Source organism: Leptosomus discolor, chromosome 6 (assembly GCF_034619465.1).
Source record: "Leptosomus discolor isolate bLepDis1 chromosome 6, bLepDis1.hap2, whole genome shotgun sequence".
In the NCBI taxonomy this organism is placed as follows: domain Eukaryota; kingdom Metazoa; phylum Chordata; class Aves; order Leptosomiformes; family Leptosomidae; genus Leptosomus; species Leptosomus discolor.
Genome location: NC_141396.1, coordinates 55,603,319 through 55,625,639, shown reverse-complemented (window position 1 = coordinate 55,625,639; position 22,321 = coordinate 55,603,319). Strand labels below are relative to the sequence as shown.

At 44.0% G+C, this 22,321-nt stretch overlaps 1 protein-coding gene across 3 annotated transcripts in view; it reads right to left on the bottom strand.

The window, feature by feature from the left end:
* Nucleotides 1-11,943, bottom strand: part of DIP2C (DIP2 acetate--CoA ligase C (putative)) — a 319,080-nt gene extending 307,137 nt beyond the window's left edge. For all 3 annotated transcript variants that reach the window (XM_086467405.1, XM_086467406.1, XM_086467408.1), the window contains exon 1: nucleotides 11,859-11,943. In XM_086467405.1, coding sequence (XP_086323531.1) covers nucleotides 11,859-11,943 — 85 coding nt within the window. The remainder of the gene's footprint in view (nucleotides 1-11,858) is intronic.
* Nucleotides 11,944-22,321: the final 10,378 nt, after the last annotated feature.

Genomic DNA, 22,321 nt, shown 5'->3' with positions numbered 1-22,321 from the left:
CAGTATTTTCAAAAGGAACCTGGACAAAAACTGATGCCACAGTATTTCAGAAGGATATGGCTACTTAGATGCTTTATTCTTTCTCTCTTAACGCTAACATGCCCATGCGAGCAATTTTTTATGAAGAAGCATACATGTTTTATTGGCACATAAGACATTTAGGTAGCATCTATCAGACACCATTTTCAAATCATCACTTTCCACAGGGCCCCCACTAGCAAAACAACCTTGTATCTAAGGACAAGTCAGAAGACACTTCTTTGGGCACCTGAGTTAGAGCAGATTTATGACAGAAGTGAAAAGACTGTGTAAAACTCAGACCACGAAGCTGTTTGTGTTAAAAAAAAACCAACTCTAAAGAAGAGCTGGCTTCTTTCTTCCCAATTTCAGTCTAATGTTTGGCCCTAAAAAAGTACAGAGGAACAAGTTGACAGATGAGGCCTGGAGTTATTTCTAGTATATCCTGAAGCAGAATGGCTCATAAAGGAAGTTAAACCTGAAACTGCATCTATTATTTACCAGAAGTAACCAATTACAATCATGAAGAGCCAAAGTGCATCTGAAGCAACATACATAGGCAATTTGACATTTTGAATGACGTGTAACTGACCTAATACTGCAGGTGATATTCTCCTATCAAAATACACAGAAAAGCATTTTTCAAGTCAGCCAAAGCCAGACCACCACCTAGGCATGACATACAGCATTATACAATAAGAGGACTTCAGACTGAAATTCCTAAAGCTTCAGAGATGCTGTGGTCTTGGCATGATCTTCAGGACAGAAAAAAGCCCAGCATATTTCTTGAATAGTACAAAGAGGGTGTGTGAAGCAGTCTAGATTCCTCCCAGAAGGACAGAGAAATTTGCACTGATGAGAAAAAGCCCAGGCTTCCTATACTCATTGTTCTAAAAGAATACTATGGAGGGAAAACCGTTACAGACTAGGTTACCAGAAGTTACCAAATGTCTCCAAAAAGGTCCAGCAAAGATGAAATTTAACATCATTGTGCCTATTTCTGGCTCAACGCATCTCACACACAGCTTCTTCACTTTTCCACAAGGTGACTCCAGTCACCTCACTCGGCCGCACAGCATCCTTTGTGGAACACAAAAGAGATAGGAGGCTGACTTCAAAGCTGAAGAATACCAGACTTGCCAGGAGCCCTCATCTTCCTCAGAAGTACCATCAGCAGACAATACCAGCCAAGGCATCATTGTGCTTAAGAAGAAAAAGTCTCTGGGCTAAGCAAAAAGAAATGCCTTACTTCTCCCACTGCAGACAAAGGAATATGTTCTCTCTATGTTTCACTGTGCTCCAGAAGTGGCTGCCTCTGGAGGTCAAAGATACCAGCTTTGTGAAACTCCTAATAAATAAAATGGTTTCCACAGACCTTCCAATGGCACCACAAAGGCACAGAGACACTTTTACTGCTCCTATACCTTTCACCTATTGCCACGACACAGAAAGCAAATCCAGGTTACCACAACTGGTCACTGAGGCAAATGCAAAGACATCAGAGCAAAAAGCAGCCATCCTGATGAAACCTTCCAGTGACAACTGGGTTTGCCTTCAAAGTAGGAAGGGGCTCCTCATTAGCTGCAATTTAGTATGCTGGAAAAGCATGGATTCAAGGTGCATTAAAATCACACATGGAATTACAAATAATAACAAAAAACCTCAAGGAACACTAAAGGGGGAAGAAAGAAACAATATTCACAGATCTATCTGTTAACTAAAAATACACACACAATATATATCTACTGTATGAAAGCTAAAAGGAAACATACAACTAAAGCAGGAAAAAAATACACTAGCTGTCTTAACTGCCACTCATTTCCTTGTTGAGTACAGACCTCACGTCCCTGAAGCACCAGGGAACAGGAGGCAGGAGGGATTAATCTTCAGAAAAAGTGACTGCTTTCTTATTCTTTACTCGAACAAATAAAAAGGACAATACCTTTATACAAAAGCCAATGATCAAGCTATATATGATAAATTTTAAGGGAGCTCTTAAAGATGTGATTGTTCTGCCCCTTCATGCTTATAAGTCCCCTGAGCTACAGGTAAATATATGAGTAGTCAGCATTTAAGCAAGTATTATCAGAGTGGCTGCATTTGATACCCTCTCAAACTGTAATGTATCCACATCTTTACAGTGTTCAATATTGATTTAAAACACATTATAACTGCAAGTAAATGTCAAGTCATCACTAGTAAACTACTGAAAACATACTAAACCTGAAATTCTCAACTGTTGCAGTGTTTTTTGAAGCTACCAGGAAAATATATATCATAATACTGGACTAAAACATTTATAAAATGCCACTACAAAAGCACTTATCATACTTAAACCAGTAAATTTCTGGTCAAGGGTGGATTCAGTGGTTTATGTACCTATCTACATACACAAACGTCTTAAATTCAGTATTTCTGGGAAAGGAGCCTTCTATCAAGTCTACTAATGGGTAGATTTTTTTCAGAAAGCTGTTGAGTCTTTTCTGTGCAAGTGTTTCAGTGTTCATCTAGCCTTATTACTATTTTCTGTCTCATTTCCAATATGAATTTGTCTAATTTCCATTCCTAGGAATTGGACCTTCTTGTGGTTTTGACTGCTAACACTGCAATTACTTTGCCCTACGAGAAAGCGCTCCTCCCTCCCCAACACAAGGTTTGTCAAATAATCAAAATAAACTCCGCATCTTTCTCCTGGTTAACAATGTTTATTAGGACTGCTTTAATCCCCAACGCCCATGTCTCTCCTCTTGGTCATTCTTCAAGATCTCTTCTAAATTGTTTTGCCAAATTCTCCCGAGCCTGTGGTACGGATACTCGTATGACTAAAGTTATAGTTCGTAAGAGACACAGATAAAACCTTGTGACTGGAATGTGTCAAATGCTTTAGCAGCATAAAATTCATAAACATAAAATGCAAGACTTTTTTTCATGATCATAAAAAAAAAAAAAAACATTACATTGAATTCCTGCTAGTCCCACTGCTGTTGCTCAACACAACAAACCAACTTTCTCCATTACAACATGGAGCCAATTAAAAGTATTGCAAATCTGTTATTTTCCCCTCTTCGAAGTAAAAAAAAATCACTCCTCAGTTCAACAGTATTTTTTCATTTTTTCCTAAAATAAAGTTAACCCCTCACTTCACAACACTTAGAAAAACTTACACCATCTTCTAAACAACATATTCTTTTTTTTTTTTTTTTACTAAAAAGTATGGCAAATGAAACTGGCTTCTTTCTGCAAATTCAGCAGAGGTGTTTGCCATTGTCATCATTCAGGGAAGAATATGGTCATTTCTGCATTTTGCTGTTTCAATAGCTAATTGTTGTTTGTTCATCCTCAGGCATCTGTCAAAGAAGTCTACCATTTGAAACACAACTTCCATTTTAAGATTCTTTACCAAAGCTGAACTGTTCGCATGTCACCACAATGCTATCATTTCATTTGTTCAGGCATTCATCAAAAATATTATCCTGGTATTTGACTACCGTTTCTTTCAACAAGGGTAAGAGAAGCATGGCACACAAAAGTCCAGATTTTGCTCATTCTCTTTGCAATTGTAACAGTGAAAAATACGAGTTAATATGACTAAAGTTATCCCCTCAAAAAAAAAAAAAAACAGGTGAAGTTTCATTATCTGTTATGACCTTGAGGCATGTAGCTGTACAGACTGCAGTTACATAGAGTATATGGGTTCTGGAATGAAACTTTCTGTACAATTTCAGAACTGTTCCATAGTAAGATACTAGCATCCCAAAGACCAATTTGGTCTATTTTCTCATTAAACAGTAATAGATGTAACAGCCCTGTAATCATCCTGCTAATACTGCATAACTCTATCTGGAGGGGCCACACAGACGGCTTGCTTTCCGCGAGGAGGTTGTTGCTAGGGTCTCTATTTTGCCAGGCTGTTTATGCACACATGGACATCCACACACTAGGAAAAAGAGTGTCAGCACACTTTGGGTCTCTAAGCCAACTAAACTTTTGCTAGTCTAGGCAGACTTTCAACCACCAGCCTACCAGTGAAAAAGCAGGTTCCATTACTTACACTACAGCATTTGTTACAGAGTTTGTTAAGAAACACTTTACTGGCTTCTGAACAGCTCCTACCAGACCAGACTTACAAGAACCTTTTTTTGATATTCTAATCTTACGTATAGATCAAGCCAAGATTTGAATGAAGAAATTGCATATGTCATGGTTAGTGTGGAGGCATGGTTTCTAAATTCAGAGAGAAGTAGGACCAAACTACAGGTCCTAACATCCATTTTTACTTCCATTTAAGCAGACAACATTTGAAGACTCACTTCTTCACCTCAACTACCACCATTCTGCAGACCCAACCACACATGTAAAAGTAATCACCACCTCGGGCATCCTAAAAGATGGCCTATTAATGGTCCAGTTCAGCCTTTGGAAATCAAACAGCCCCTTCAAAAGTCATAGGAAACACCTTCCCTTCCATGTTATCGAGATACTTTATAAGTAAATTCTCACCTTCTCTAGTCATCCAGCCATTTAACATTCATAAAAAGAGGTCATTGAGAACAGACATCATATACTTTTCAGTGTTAACATCTGCTGTAAAATAATGTGACAATCATCCACACCCCAGCACTTAATGCTGCTCCAAGCACTGCAGGTTATGTGTCAAATAGACTATGACTATCAAACTGCCAAGAACCAGCAACTGACTGTTCTCAGAAAAAGGACTACAAGCAGCACCGTGGCATGCCTTCCCCCCAAGAGTCACGCAAAGGCTGGTCTAGCAGGACTCCACAAGGCTTTAGGGCAGAAGCCTCCTCTTCTGTGGCCAGAGGCTCCAGTCAAAGCCGTGCCATGGTCTTCCCAGCACCTGTCTCAAGCTGAATCGCTTTGAGTATTCCTATTCCTCTATTTGTTTTTTTATTGCAGAAGATCATGATGTCCTCAATATGTTTTATACATGTTTTCAGGTTATATTTAATCCTAGCAATAAGTAATACTGACTAGCAATTAGAAGCCCTAGCTAAGATTACCGAGAAAAAAAAAGAATTGATTTAGACAGGCCTAAAATGAGCCATTCCCTAATGCATTCCACCAAGTGGAGTTAAATGAAATCAGTTCCAGTTTTTAAGTGTATGTTTACCTTAGCAATAGAAGGAAAGACCAGAAATAACCCTGTAGAAAGCAACCACGTTTTGGAAATGCCCCCCACAACACCACAGTCAAGAAGAGACTCAGGGGCCATTGTTAATGATCAGGAAAGGCTCTTAGACAACCAGGAAAAGACTGCTGCATCCAGACCCCACAGCTGGGGCTACTGACTGCAAGGAGGTCCTCAAGAATAAAGGGGAAAAAAAAGGAGGCGGGGGAGAACAGAAGGCAGAATGGGATCATCAGGAGTTTGGCAAAAATGAAGCTCACCCACTGGGAAGGCAGGGGAATATATATGCATAATTTTACAAGGATTAAGAGTTTGTGTCAAATCTGTGATGTGTTGTGGTGAATTCTCATACTGCAGTGAGTCATCTTGTCTGACAGTTGCCGGGGAATTAAAGCAGTTATTTTTAAAAAATTACATGTCCTGCTCGACGCGTTATACAAATAGCCTCTTAAAAAATTAAAAAGCAGTCAATGCATTTTTAAGTATAGAAGAGCTATGGTACATTTAGGATTCTCTGTGCCACACCACAAACATCCATTCTGAGCTATGAAAACCTAAAGGAGCCTATTGATGTCCCTTCAGAGAAACATTGATCTTTCTGCTGCTCCCAATCCAAATGCTGCATCAAAAATTAGTTTATTATATCTGCCTTTTATACAGCATGAAAATATTTTTCCCTGAGAAAAATTAAACACAAAGGAAAGAGGTGTGCTAAATCTAAATTCCTTCAATATCAAAGGATATTTTGTTTGCTAGAATAAAGACTATTTGAATCAAAATGACAGCATTCCCTTTATCAAAATAACAAAGGCAGGTCAATACCCTTCTAGAGAAAAGCAGCACATGGACTCACAGGCGTACGTCGCGCTGTTGGTTTGGCAAGGGGAAGCAGTCCTGGCTCCTGCTCCCTGCACGGTGCAGCAGAATCACGCAGACGGACCCTGAAGCTGCAAAGGGCAGCTCCTTACAATGCATGTTCTCGTTATAAATACATTGCTTACTGCCTGTTTTGCCTATAAAACTGACACCCCATTGGCAATTTTCACACATCCTTCGGAATAGTTTTTCAAGTATGTCTGTTGTGTAATACAGTAAAGATCATATGAACGATCTATTAAGTGTAACCCCTGGGCATCAATCCTGCTCAACATCAGCTGGCAGTAAAAGTATATTTACAGTATGCCTTCAGGACAGCTGTTCTGGGAACATCCTGGAGATTTGCATAGTCTGTTTTACAAGCCATTACAATGTACTTCAACTGAATGAGTGACAGAGAATCCTTTCAACACAACACCACCCATCAAAAGCCCTTAAGTCCAAATAGCACAGTAAAGTGAAGTAGGTAGATAACAAAACAAACAAAAAAAAACCACCCCACCCCAACAAACGAAGAAAACCCTTCAAATTCCAGTGCCTTAAAATGCAAATGGTTATTAACTCATGAGCGAATTTAACCTGTTTTTAAAACAATGGAGTTACTGTCCCTCTCCAACTTGAGCACCATCCAAGAAACAAAACAGCTGATGAGAGGAGCTTCATCTTACAAAGAAAGAAAAGTTTCTGTCGCCAGTGCTCTTGATTTTATCATAATTCCCATGGTGTTTGGTATATTTTCTTAAAGCCTTAGATCTTGCACATAACTTTACATGAAAATTTCAGCTTTATGTATTTTGAGTAAATTAGTCCTCCCTTTGCCAGAAAAAGAACTGAAAACATGAGCCAACTGCACCCTAACGGCTCAAAACCAAGAAGCAGCTAAATGTGAGTATTGAATTTCTTGGTTCATTTCTCACCTAAACTCAGAAAGTATTAACACTTTGTCATTGCACAGGTGATACCCACTTGCTAAGCAGAGCACTGTCTCTCAAGGAGTGAATTAAAAGGATGACTTGGCATCCCAAATCACAGAGGTGTGCTAGTTATTGAAATTTTCACACTTTGAAACCTCTCCTCAGGTGAAGAGTCAGCTGGCAAGTGTTATGGAGAAATAACTACTAGAGGAGCTAACTACGGTTCTCTGGCCCCAACTCAGTGACTGCATGCAGACAACAAAAGACAGAACTTAAACCTAATAAAGTAATAAACCTGGCCAGACAACGACTCAATCATCCCAACAATATTACCAAATATAATCGAGTCAGTCAATACAAGGAAAGCTGAGGAGCAAATTAATTAGCTGAGTGCATGTTCAGTGCCTTTGGGAGTAAGTAACCACTCATTAAAGATCTGCTGACACTTTTTTGAAAGTGTTCTTTGACAAAAGTTCAGGCTTTAAAAAAAAAATCAAACATGCTATGCCTCATATGTTTAAAAAGGAAGATGACTGCAAGTATAGTATGGAATACAGGGAGAATAGTTTCTGAACAGGATGGTTCTCATGTTTTCCATGTGGTCTCTGGTTCTTTAAGCGCTTCTGCTATGTTAGCTGACATACTGGGTAAAATACTGGAAGAACTATAGAGGATCTTTTCCCAATAAATTTTGGTTCAGGAAGTAACTGGAAGGGCAATACAACCTTGTATACCCTTAAACTGAGGGGAAAATGAGAAAGGGGGGGGGGCTCTTTTTAAATTCTTAACTGTTTTTAAGAATGGAGGGGTTGTAGAATTACTTTTTTTTAATAAGACAGCACATTTCAGGACTCCTGGTTTTATTAAATCAGTTCTTCAGTTAACAACCCCCAAGCTATTTTAAAAAACACGATGATTCATCTATTTCCACCCAGTACAATTTTATATCTCGTTAGAAAACTAAAGCCTCGTAAAATTCTAAGCAGCCCTAAAGAACAACTACTGCAGAGTGACATGTTGATTGCATCAGCCTAGAAGGGCTATAGTTTTGAGCAATGCAAGCTTTAGTACACTCAGCGGAAAGTACCAGAGTGTCAAAGAACACGTAACGTGCCAGCATCAGGCACATTCACACAGCAAAACAAATGTCTTCAGAATATCTGGTGGGATAAGGATGATTCCACAACTTCTAATATTCATGAAATTTAAACTGCTGCTGCACCCCTATGTTCTAAGAAACACAGAAGCTATTTCCCCCTCCCAAAATGAAGTGAAAACACCATCAAGAAGCGTGCTATTGATGCCTTAAGCCCAGCATAACACCACATGCCAACACATCAACGTGAAAGTGGTTCTCAGCACTCAGCAGAGTGCTAGGTTGCCTCTGTCACTCACTCCTTACGTGGGGCAGGCTACCAGCGCGCAAGCACGGAGGATGCTTCTAAGCATTTCTGATTCTGACTGAACTTCACCTTCTAAATCATAATAATGAAACTAACAAAATCTAAAATGGTTATTCTAATTTGCATCCATAGTACCTTTTAAATAGCTATGTTTAAAACAAAAAAGCCCATTCAGACCACAACAAAGGGGTGGTAGAAGGGATGTGGCTTGCCCACAATAACCAGCATGTTGGGATTGCCACAGAGACAATCTTAGCAGAACACCAAGTAAACACCTTCCTGACGAACTGCTGCTCCCTCTCAACCAACGAGCAGTGCAGAACTGCCTAAATGCTCACACACACACACACAAAAAAGGCACTTGGCCCTATTGTCTAAAAAGCACATGCTACCTGTCCAGCAGCCACATCCTGATGTTCTCCTGCCAGCAACCCTGCTGTGAGCGAGGCTACACCTAGCGCACAGCTGGACAAGGAACTCAGAACTTGGCTACAATGGGTGGGAAATACCATGGCCAAATTTAAATGTATGATGACTACCAGTGAAGACTGTAATTACAACACCTGCACAGCGCCCACTGTGCTAGTGACACAGTAACTAGTGGTCTGGTCACACGGACACCAGCTATTTATCTTAGGTTTTGAGATGCATTGCGTGGGTAGCTATCACACAAGACACTTCCAAGAGCTAGGAAGGAGACAGCTCTAGCTCACAGCCAAGAAAGGATCTTGCAATAACCCTGCTGGTGCTCCTCTCTTTGCCACAAAGCAGCAGCTTTCAGAAGCTGTTCCTAAAGCTGCACTGTCCCCAACAGGTTTTGGCACCAGAGAACTGGGTTGCCTGGGTACAAGCGGCAGCTGTAAGACCCACAGCATTCAGCAGCCCCAGAACTGAAAAACCCACGCTCACAAAGAAACAATACAGCAAACGGATTCAGGCATCCAGCATTTGAAAACCATTTTCCTAGCAAGTCTGACTCAGGAAAGCACTTTAAAAAGGGGCACGATTTACAGCAACCATGTAGCTCCCAAGGTTATCAGTGAGACCCAAACGCATGTTTAAGCAGGCAGTTGCCTGCCTCTTGCCTTCAACCGCTTCCTGCCTCATGAAGGCAGCAGAGACACCCTAACACATCATGAGCAGAACACATGCTAAAACCTCAGTCTTGTGAACTTTTATGTACATGCGTTAAGTGTATCCCAGTGAATGTACTTTGCTGAAGTGACTGGCTCATTACGGTCAAGTTAAGCACACAGGCAAGGTGCTGCACATTCAAGGCGTAAAGATGAACAAAGTTGCCTTGAAAACCATTTAAGTCGGAGTTAGCATGGCCAGAGTATGACCAGTCTCCTGTAGCACAACAAAACTGTGCAAATTACTGTTCCCACTTCTGTAGGGATTAATTTTGGGAAGAGGCCTGGAGTTGCAACACGTGTGCCTAAAGGCAGGAGCTTTAAGCAGTGATGATTTCATTGTCTCGGGCACTGAGCACCGTCTTGTACTTGACTACGAGCACATCAACAGCAGCTTGGGGGAAGACATTGAAACCGGGATGCTGACCCCTTCTCCACCCACCTCCCGATTCCAACTGATCTTCGTTTAGGCTGCCACAGTCAGAAAACACGAGCCATCCCATCTGCTGGGTGTAACGTCAGTGGCACAGAAGGAAAGATATTGTCAGTGGGCTAAATTCATTCCAGCTCTAGCTGCGGGGAAGTTACAGCAGTGCAGATACAGATGTCCAATTGCAAACCACGTCCCACTTCCTCAGAGCCTTCTTGGATTATGCTTACAGCAACAAAAACTGCACTGTAAAACTGCATTACAACTTTAGTACACTGAATTAGCATATTTCTTACTGAAAGCCTATGCCAGTTTGATTTTGGTCTTCTGCAAGCACTTACTAACAGCTGTTTTAATTAGTATCTTGTTGGTGTGTAGACAATGATGTGATACACACCAAGAAGCGTTTTCTGCATGAAGTGAGAATGTTACGTACACCGTGATATAAACAGTCCTTCCTCCCACCCTCACTACCCCAGACAAGGGCCAATCGACGGGCAGTGCATCACAGAAAGGCAATATTGTATTTAACTCCTGTGATTTCAGGTTTTCAGGGCACCCTTGGGGAGGGGGAGGCACAGAAACAAGCCACAAGCAATCCCGGTAGCTCATTCTCCTCTTCGCCCTCAAAGCGTTAAAAGGAAAATACAATGTCAACATCAGCTCCTCCCCGCTGATGAAACTGGCTTGAGCACATTTTACTTTCTGGCTTGGAGCCCTTACAAACCGTTACAAAAAGACTGAAAGACAGACAGCTCAATATATCGACCACTTCCAATAACTAATTTGGGACACGTTGGGTCATTTGCCCCTTCTGTTAAGTGCTGTAGACTCTCGGTGGTGAAGGAACCCTTATGTTTGGGGGGTTTTTTAATTAATAAAGGGGGAGGCAGCTAATAGCAGACTTGCATTTCAGGAAAGAGCCAACGCTACCACAAGTATATATAAATACTCCCCACTCTCTTCCTCTGGGAGGAACAGATTACATCTGATACACTCAAATCGTCTCCAAGACTGATGGCACTCTGGGCGCTCAAACCCCACAGCGAGGGACCCTGACAGGCACTGATCGCTCCCTGCCTCTCTCTCGGTCCTCACCCGGCGCCGACACACATGGAAACGGGGGGCTGGAGCCAGGCGGAGGGGAGGAGGGCGGGCCGGGGCTCCTGCTCATCCTCCCAGCCACGGCGGCAGCAACGTGCGGGCTGCGAGCGAGCCTTCCCAACCCGGGAACCGACAGAGCATCAAAATCCACCACGCCAAGAAAATCACCACAAGCTTTCAATTACGCATACAAAAAAAAAAAAAAAAAAAAATCCCGCAATTATAAAAAAAAAATAAATCGTTTCCTCTAAGCGACCTAACTAGTATTGTCCAAAGCGCCCTTATCGTGGGGTATTTTGTTGCAACGGACACACACACACTGCGTGGGCGCCGTGGCGAGCCCCTCGCCACGGTCACGGAGGGGGGTTGCACGCAGGTACACGGCAGATCTCCGCGAAGCTGCATTTTCTTGGCAGGGCAGGAACCTCTCCGAACCAGCCCTCCGGATTTTTCCACGTCCCGCACTACAGCGTGCGAGGCCGGGGCGGCCAGCCCTGCGGCCAGAGCCCCTCGCCCGCCACCGCCGCGGCGGAGCGCGGAGGGGGAATTCACAGGTAGAACAAAACATCCGCGCCGGCATCCTCCGCCAGCCCGCCGGCGGGAGCGGGGGAGGGCGGGGGACCGTCAGGGGAGCCCGCGGGCGCCATCGGGGCCGGGCGAGCACCGCAGCAGCCCGGCGGGCAGCAGGGCCGCAGGGCGGGGGGTGTGTGAAGGGGGAGCGGGCCGGGGGCTGCCGCGCCGCGCCGCTCCGCTGCCGCGCGCCCGCGCCAACCGCCGCCCGCCCCGACCGCCGCCCGCGCCAGGGCCGGGCCCGCCCCGCCGCCCCTTTACCTTCGGAGAGCTCCAGCTCCAGCTCGGCCAGCCTGGCCCTCACCTCCAGGGGCAGGGACACGCTCTCCAGGCTGCGGTCCGCCATGCTCGCGCGGCGGGGACGGGCTCTCCCCTCCTCTGGCTGCCCCGCTCTCCCCCTTTGTCCGCAGCTGAACGGGGAGAGGGAAGGCGGCGGGGCCGCGGCGGGTGGCTGAGTCCTCCCCGCGGTCTCAGCCGGGCATGCAGGGGGAGAGGCGGGCGGGCGGGCGGTCCGCGCGGGGGGACGGGGCGCGGAGGGACGGGGCGCGGAGGGAGGGAATGCGGAGGTTTCTCCTCTCCTCCCCTCTCCTCCTCCTCCTCCTTCGCCGCCTCCTTCAGCGGGGCCCCGCCATGGCCGCTCCCGCCGCCGCCGCCCGCCCGCGATCGCTCCGCATCGGCTCCCCGCCGCGCCCGGCCCGGCCCGCCCCCCCGCCGCCCGGCACCGCGGCGGCGGCTCCCGCCTCGCCCCGCCGCGCCCCGGCCCCGGCCCGCTCCTCCCCGCCCGGCTCGGGCTGGCGGCGGCGCCTGGCGCTGCGGTGCCGCTGCCGCGACTGCTGCTGGCCAGGCACGGCGCCGCTGTCACATCCACGTGACCGCGCCGCCCCGCGCCCCCGCCGCCGGCCCCCAGGGGGCGCCCCCGCGCCGGCCGCCCTCCGCGGGGCGCTCCGCGCCCGCGCAGCGGGGCCGCCCTGCCCGCCCCGAGCCCTCCTCGGGCCGGCGCCCCAGGGCGGCCGCGCCCCGGCCCGGGCCCCGGGCCGCGCCCAGGCGCGGGACCGCAGCGTCCTCCTCCGGCCTCCTCGGCGGGGCCCGGACCGACCGTGTTTCGGCGCTCTGCGCGTGTAGCGGGGCCTCGGGGTGAGGGCAGTGGAGTGCCGCGCCGGTTGTCCGCCCTGACAGCGCGCCCTGGAAGCAGGCCTTCGGGTCCCGGTTTTACCGAGGAACGGGGGAAGGAGCGGAGTGCTCGAGGCGGGCAGCAACTCGGTACCAGAAAGACCCTGCGCCCTGTTTTCCTTCCCCACCTGCTGAACGACTCCCAGCGTAGCCCTGTCCTCCCCGGCGTTCGCTGCCGTCAGCCGATGGTGGGCTCGGCAGCGTTAGCTCAACAGCTGGGCTCGGTGATCTCCAAGGTCTTTTCCAACCTAAATGATTCTACTCATCTATTCTGTCCTAGTCTATCCTAGTCTATTCTAGCCTAGCCTAGCCTATCCTATTCTATTCTGAACAAGCCCTAGCAATTCCAGTAAGTGTATCACTAAACCCTGGGTGCGCGTTTCCTTGAAAAAGTAGCATAATCTTAATAAAAAAGAACAGGGTTGGCACTATGGTGTGTCCATGTTCAGCACCAGCATATACCAACTGATACTGACCCCGTATCTGGAGAACGTTGTAAAAAGGACTGACCCGCGAGTACTCTTAATCACACCACTGCAACATAAGAAGGAAAAAATGTTTTTAAAGCATTTAATAAAACTCCTGTTCAGATCAACAAATACATTTCACAAGCAACACATTCCTTTCTGTGTGTATTTTCTTCCTTTTTTTTGTTTGGGTTGGGTTTTGATGTTTGTTTTTTTTCAAATCTCTCACAAGAGGGAAGGAGCAAGGTACCACAGGACCCATCATTTCAAAAATCCTCGAGAGTCCCAATGGTAGAATAGGACTCCGTGGGACATGACATTAGCAGAAAGAAGATGACATAATCGTCCCCACCAGCCTTGGCTTACCAGCTTAACGTTTCAGTCAGTAGAAGAAAAGCAAGGATGTAGGAGTTTCTTCAAAAGATAAAAGTTAGGCTATATTTTTTAATATGTTGTGGAGCAAAAACAAATTACATCATATTACCAGTTGTGCTGAACTGGCATCAACACGGAGCGATTCCTGCAGCGTGTGTAGGGCTGGTGGTTTCTCCTGTTTTCACTGGTTACCAGCCGCAGACACAGGAGAGCTGTTTACACCCAGATCATGGCCAATGCCAGCATCGCTTCAGCCAGACCAGTGGCAGAACTGGTTGGGATACTTCGGCGAAGTTGCCTGCTATAAACAAGGCTTGAACACACAAAGTCTCTTAATTTTACAGTGCTGCTGTTTGCTTTATTATCATATATGTTGATTTCTAGTAACCACTCCTGGGCTGCTCTTCAGTGCACTGCAGGATGAGAGCCATCTGGTTAGCCTCTCTTTAGCAGGGCCATTACTTTGAGCAGCATGGCGACATGCACACCGTTTAGGGCTGTACAAACGCCTCTCCCCTGGCACTGTGCTACACAGGGGTAAGATTTGTACCTTTTGTTGAGCACTGCATGTTTCAGATACAGACATTTAAAAAATTATCCAGGTCTTTCTTGTTCGTTATATAAAGACCTAAACAATGAAAAGCAATTAAATCCAAATATGCTCCAGGGTTTCTACCTGAGAATCCAAGTTTTGTTTGTTGTGTTATGTGGGATGAAACAGGCTGAAAGTATCAGCCTTCTGCAGGAGCGGCTTTTTCAAGTCTGATGGAGGCAGCCAAGAGGGAGGCAAGGGAAGGGTTTGCGGTGATCCAGCTTCCCTCGCTAATGCGTATCTCCGAGTTGCACCTTTACTTCCCCAGTGCTGATAGGAGCTGATTATTGTACTTGTTATCTGATTATTACAGAACCTGTACCGATGGTGTTCACTCCGCTTTCCAAATTTTTCCTTTTGTGAAGTTACATAAAGGGACCTAAAGAGAAATATTCGAACATTCACATCATTACGCCTGAGATTTTCTTGGCACTTCCATGACAAGCCCTGCATTTCAGGGAGCGGGTGCTTTTAAAAGAAGAGCAATCGCTTGGGGTTGGAACTCATATGGCAGAAATGGAAATGGCCGAGTATGGCAAACTCTTTCCCAGGGCAATGCCCTTCAATTCCTGTGAAGGGAGTCTGGGGGCTGCATGGGCCCCCCAGGCAGGCAGGGCCATTCCACCACGTGGGGCTGGGCACAGGCAGGGGCGAGCACTGTGGGAACCTTGACCTGGGGCTTCATCAGCCAAACCCTGGCATGAGGATTGCGCGGGGCCGTGGCAGCCTCCCTTGGAAAGCCAATTTGTTCCCCTAGGGCTGTTCTCAAGAAGAGGGATTTCTTGCTTATGTAAAGCATCAGGGCCCAGGCTCCAGGAATGTAATCTCAAGCATATAGATTTGCACAATGATTTTGGTGAAACACTGAAATTCCAATGAAAAAGAAGCAAGTCAGGAGATTTGACCTAGCTGGTCTTAATTCATGGTTCCTTTCAGATTTATAGATAAGAGGCCGTGTCCTAATCATCCGCTGGAATGAGGGGTAGAAATGCTTCTGACTCCAAGGAAAGCAGGATACTATTTGTATTTTGGATGCAGTGATTAATTAACATGGTCAGAATTGTAGTATTCTTTTCTATCAAGACTTGCATTTCGACAGGTGTGGTGATAGTTGTGTGGCGTACAGTTTCATCTGCTTTCAAGAGAAGAAACAAGTCAGTGATGCCTTTCCAACAGCAGCCCTGATCGACACTGCTTTTGAGTGACACAAATGCTTTCATTAAAATTATTTGTATTGTTTACATGCAATGACATGTTTGAATATGTGTGTCTTCATGGAAGAAAGCAAAAAAGTGTATTTTTACTTAACAGTACTTATTGTAGTGGTCAAATCCTACTGGAGACTATGGTCCGTACGAATTGCCTTGTGGTGTCAGTAGCTGAGTGAAACTTCTGAAGGACCACATAGAATTAACCTTGACTAGATCAAAATTCTCTTTCCTAGCTCTCTCAGAGCAAAAGATGTATGCAATTTTGCAGAGATTTAGCCCGAAGCCAGGTTAGAAAACATTCCCAGCATCGTAACTTTAGAAGGGGAGCAAGGCACTAAAGACACTTAGAAAAAATAAAAAGCTCTTCTGTAGACACTGTTACCTTGACCTAAAGCACCTAAAATTATGTGTGTGTCTTCTGGACACCACAGTAAAAGCAAGAGGACTGTGTCTGTGAATGAATGGGTTAGCTTCTCTTCTGTCTGTGGAAGTAGGGAATCAGGATTTGGCCAATATAGCAAAAAAAAAAAAAAAGTCAAAAGCAGGAGGCATTCACAGAAAAACAACAAAAACAATCAGCTGCCTAGAGGGACTGAGTTATAAGGAAAGATTACAAGAGTGCTTGCTCAGCTTGCTCAGCAACAGCAAGGGATGGCCCAGATAGCTGCCCACGATTATTTCAAGGTGGAAGCACTGAGGAAGTTGAAGGGGGAGAAAAGTGGGGAGAAGAGGATGCAACTTTGAATAATCAGATGGAAATAAGAAAGGGAGCTGAAACACGTATCAGGGAAAGCTTCCAAGGGATGAGCGGCATTAGACTGCAGAAGAGGGTCTCAAAGGAAATGGTGGAATCCCTGTAATTTGAAACATTAAAACCAGAGTAGACAAAGCAATCATGAATATGCTGTAGGAAATAATCCTGCTGTGGAATGGGATGAACATGCTTGTCTGGCATTGCTTATGGGAAGATGTACTGCGCTTTTTTTTTCCTGTTGAACTCAATTTATTTTTTCCCCATCACTTCTCTGCTCCCGCTCCCTCTATTTGCATCTGTCTGCTTGTGTCTCCTACACAGGTCATGAAATGTATTGTTCTGTTACAGTATCTACCACAAATGTGAGTGCATGGCTACCTGCTGCCATACCGCAAATAGCAAAACATAATTGATTAGATGCATTAAACAAGTTACTTCAGAATGGCTTGCAAATGGTTCTATAATTATATCCAAGTTAGGTCCTAATTTCTTTTAACACTTAAAGATTAAAACCAATCTCATCTAGGGAAGGGAAGGGAAAAGGGAAGGGAAAAGGGAAAAGGCAGGGGGAAAGGGAAAAGGCAAGGGAGAAGGCAAGGCAAGGCAAGGCAAGGCAAGGCTGCTCAGCATTTCTCAAGTAGGTTTTCATTCTCCTGCAGGCAAGCACCGAGTTCCATTTCTCCAAGCTGTATAGACACCTTAGGTCCCTTTAATGACCATGGGTATGTGACAGATGTAAATCGCTGCATATCTTGGCATTTCTTTCTCTGCCTTAATACTTTCAACTAATGTAGATGTCCCTCTCTTAATTCGCCATGTTTTATGGAAGTGAATCTGAGGGAAGCCAAGTGAATACTGTAGATAGACTGATCTACCTCAGTGTACAGAAAAGTGTGTGAGCAAATCCTGGACAGCTAAGAGGAACTATGACCTTCAGTCATTTTCTTCCTTAACATCGTTGCAGATGAGATCTGGTAGTGGGGGAACTGAGAAGTTCCTATCTCCGCCTGTCTCTGTGCCAGAGCTTGCTGGCCTCATAGCACAGCTGGCAGCAGGGAACAAAAATTCATGCCTGAGCTCCTTCTGCACATAGTTTGGCATATTAGTTCACATGCTGATGAAACTGGATTTGAGCTAAGATGCATAAAAGGGAACTTTCTTGGCTAGAAGTGAGGTACCGCACAGGAAAAGGAAGGAAAAGGAAACCTTGGGAAATATAATTTCTCTTAATATAGTAGATATTTCTCTCTCCACTTTGCATTTCCATTGTTCTTAGAGGAACAATTTGGTTACTATCAATTTAAAAGTATGTTTTACAATGGTATTTTGTGCATTTTAATAATTTTCATACATCTTTCTTTTTATTAAAAGCAAAAAATCTAATAAAAAGCCTTTACTCACACAGTTTAAATTAACTTTGGTTTGAAAGTTAGTCTCACATAAGAAGTGTTTATTAGGCTCCTGCAGTCTGGCAAAGCCTGTTTACACACAAAAAAAGATCCTCTCCACTGCTGCATTTGAGGTAGGAATTGATAACACATTTCACAAGTTCAGAGAAATTGAGGGTTCTGACATCTGAAGATAGGAAATGTCCCAATATTCTATTACAAGATCCCAACACATGCATATGCACAGCCAGTCTCTCACTGCACTGTCCATCTTACAGGAATAATAGTTGTCTGCCCTTCATCAAAGTTTGAAACTTGAGTGATGCTTACAGTTTTACTTCAATGAAAATTCTTAAACTAGATTTAGCAATTTTTTCAATCTGCTGAAAATAAAGTGTGAAATTGAGTATTTGAGAGCAAATTTCCTGGAATAAATTCCCTGAAGTAAATTCTTTTCGATTTTTCTGTTTTCCTGTATTTTTTTTTTAAATAGAACATACATGTATGGAAAAGGAACTAATAATTTTTAATAGCTTGCCTTCCAGTTAATGCATATCATATTTTTAGGAACAAAAAATCAGATTGTTGCTTTTAAGATGATGTCATACAAAACTGTTAGCACATTGTAAAAGCAATATAACTAATATTCTGTCACTTAATATGTCTCTCTGATGCCCATCTTCACTTTTCCTAAAGAACATTAAAATTGCAACAGGTCAATGGTGAATTAATGTACAAAAATAACTTTTAATACCTGGAAAACATCTTAAGCTTCTTTCTACTACAACATGGATAACTCCTTGTTGGACATACCTTAATATTTTCATGGCTTCACAGCAGACAACATGAAATGTCCTTTACAAATGTGAACTTACTTGGGAAATGAGGAAAAATGACTCATTTTTTTTATTACAAACAAAAGGATCTTTTAACCATTGAGCATTTTGTCCTCTTTGCACTGAGACAGGGTAGATCCATTTCAGCTGATTGTTGTCACCCAAAGTTAGCATTAAGGTTACCATCTACAATGATGATACATCATAAACATTCAAAATGTTCCACTTTTGAATGTTTTTGATGGTTTGAGGTAGTCCTAGCAGAGTTTCGTGCTTTCTTGAAGGTAATCAAGGAGATCATAGAATCATAGAATCATTAGGTTGGAATAGACCTCTGAGATCATCAAGTCCAACCGTTGACCTAATACCACCATGCCCACTAAACCATATCCCCAAGTGCCATATCTACAGGGATTTTGAACACCTCCAGGGATGGTGACTCTACCTCTTCCCTGGGCAGCCTGTTCCAATGTTTGACTACTCTTTTGGTAAAGAAATTTTGCCTAATGTCCAATCTAAACTTCCCCTGGAGCAACTGGAAGCCATTTCCTGTTGTCCTATCACTTGTTACTTGTGAGAAGAGACCGACCCCCACCTCACTACAACCTCCTCTCAGGTAGTTGGAGAGAGCAATGAGGTCTCACCTCAGCCTCCTCTTTTCCAGACCAAACAACCCCAGTTCCCTCAGCCGCTCCTCATCAGACCTCTTCTCCAGACCCTTCACCAACTTCGCTGCCCTTCTCTGGACACGCTCCAGCACCTCAATGTCTTCCTTGCAGTGAGGGGCCCAAAACTGCACCCAGCATTCGAGGTGCGGCCTCACCAGTGCTGGGTACAGGGGCACAATCACCTCCCTGCTCCTGCTGGCCACGCTATTGCTGATACAGGCCAGGATGCTGTTGGCCTTCTTGGCCACCTGGGCACACTGCCGGCTCATGTTCAGCCAGCTCTCGACCAGCACCCCCAGGTCCTTTTCCACCGGGCATTTGTTAATGCAGAGTAACAGCTATATATCCAAAATATTTTAATAACCTTTGTGAGTTGAAGTATCAGTAGTTACAGAAAAAATACACTCTTCTCAGTCTCTTAATTGTTTTCCCAGCTGACATGGGAACTAGTTTACTACCTGTAAGACTTGGAGCATTTTATTTATAAAAATTCATAGAAATTATTCATAAATTTGAATTATCAGTGACTCTTGGAAGCAAAAACAGTTCCTTGCTGCCACATTCAAATGACCCATCTGAACAACAGTGAAAATAGTCTGAAAGGCTTTTACAAATCTATGGAACTACCTTTACTTTTTCATTTATTTCTTACTTAGCAACCAAAAAAAAAAAAAGCTTGACTTTCTTGAATTTTGTTCTGAGAAGCTGTGTTATAATTATCTTTACAATCTGCTCCAATTACATACTATCTTACGTCTGACATCTACCATTAGCAATTTTGCACAAATGGCAGTACATGTGTGACAATTACTGGTCTCACTATTTAACTGCATAAAGTAATTTCCTCTGTCTTTCTGGAAGCTAGAAAGCCCTTTCTTTTCTGAGGCAGTAGCTTGACTTTCAAGAAAATAGTGCTGTCATCATCACTTTCACCATCACAATCCATGTAAGAATATAACTCGGCTAAATACAAATACATAATACTTAGATTCAGTCTTACCTCTATCATTTTTTAGACTGTGCATCTTAGTGCTGGCTCAACGCGATCTAGATACTTGCTCCAAAAAGCAAGTACAGGTTTTGGTCAGCCTTCAGCAAATGTAGTGCAGACTCCGGGATGCCTTCTGGGAAGTCAACGCTCACGATATTCCTCCTAGTTGTCTCATTCTGGCCAGGCTTTTCACCCCTGAGGTCTTTCTGTAGGGAAGCTGATCATTTTTTTCGAGAAAATCTTCTCATTTGATCCTCTCCTGAAACTCATGTCCTTGTTTTTGTCTCAGAAGGAGCCATTTATTCCTTCCAATGTTACCGTGAGGCTAGAAGGATGTCTTCTAGCATTTCTCTGTATTCAGGTTTGCAGTACCAGCTTCTCTATGGGCTGAAGTGCTTTAGGGCTTGCTGAGTCCAGGAGAAAATTTGCAGGCAACTCTACTAAAGCTTCTCTGTAGAAATACCTTTCCTGAAAGAGCTGGCTTGCTACTGTCTTTTAAAACTTTACCCTGCAAAAACTATTCTCACCAACGCTTTGCAAAAAAAATCCTGCCAGGGCTTAAGTGGCAGGCGCTTGCTATTTACATAGCTGTTAATGAAAAGGCCCAGAACTTTGCTTCTTTGCATGCCGTTTCCTTACTTGGTTTATGAGTGTAAAACCCAGGACAGTATCGCAGGCAAGGACTCCAACATGAAGCCACATCCCCGGTTTTTATTTAAGGTGTGTGATTTAGCACTGCCTCAGAGCAGCACAGGAGATGAACTTCTTATCTGTGATTTTGTGTCATTTTTTTGTTAAATAATTATATGGAAGTTGAATTCAATGCTGGAAACAAGATTAACCAGCAGTTGTTCTGATTTCTATGTGCTCTCTGCAAATGCTTAAGCCATTGATTTAGTCTTCACCTCACTTAGGCACCAAATTAATGAAATAAAGTGTACCCTTCAAATAGGAAATTGGTGTTTGGTATCCCTGACGTGGGCAAATGCACCCTACAGTGAGCGCCGCTGTGAGCAGTCACATCTGACAGCGGAGGGATATCAAACAACTGGGCAGCACTAGTCAGAGACACAGAGGATGGCTCACCACATGATTGCTTTTCATTGTGTGTGGACGTTTTTCTTTCCTTTCTAAGCTAAAAAGCTTAATGTTTGACTATTTATTCGTCCGAGTCTCCTTAAAGGCATGAGATCAGTGGACCATTTTAATAACAGTAGACAGTGCTTCCCACCCCCTCTTCTTTCTGGCCCTGGGAGCTATTCTTACCAGAAAAGACTGAAACTCCACAAATGCAACGTCACTGGCCTACAACCCCATGTCACCCCTTCAAATTAATCATTCCTATACTGTTTAACTTCCAGTGACAAGCTTTTACATTTGTGTTTTAAATAGACCAGGAAATTCAGGTCAGGATTGACAGCTGGGAACTTCAGTTCCCATGTTTAAAATCACTTGTTTCTTTGTTTTCTTAATGCCACTATGTAGACACCCATTTAAGTTCTGTTGGCTTCCAGGGGCATTGGAGCTGACAGTGAAATCACTTAGTTTCTCTGGGTCATCATCATCCAGAGAATGGGGTAACGTCTAGCTGTGTAGAAACAGCATAATATTTACTTACCTCATCAGGTGTTGTGAGGACATTATTTAATAGTACTTGTGTGTTTCTCTAGGAAATGCTATGAATGCCACAGATACCATGTTTATCTAATGATAAACATTTCTTTAGCAATATAAGAAAGCAATATTACTTAATAGCTAAGACAATTCTATGCATTAAAATGCCTCTAGTATTTCCCTCCATTTTTTAAGAAGAATGTCCTTAAGATTTTACAAAAATGTACTTTCACCACAATTAAGAGGGACAGCGTTCCACTTCCTGGGATTTAAACCTTGCCTTTCGGGGAAAGCAGGAGAGCTTAGTCTTCTCCAAGCAGGGCAACACTGCATCCCAAGAAGCCGTAATCTTTCAGTCACACACTTTGATCTTGCTTCATTCTCTTTTCTTGCTCTGTTTCTACTGTTTCTTGGTCTGGTTTTTAAATGATCTATTTACTCACCTTTAAAAAACTCCCCTGCATCACTTCTGGAGGACTCTGGTCTTGACTTGCAACATTATCAGATGTATGTAGTGCTGAACCACTGAGAGTAACTAAGTACACAACGCTTTGTCTGGGCGATAATGAAATGGGAAATAACTAGATGGGCTGAAATTCAAACCTTTGGATATTTTTGGTGCAAGTCTGTATATGAACACCTTTATTTTGATGTGACG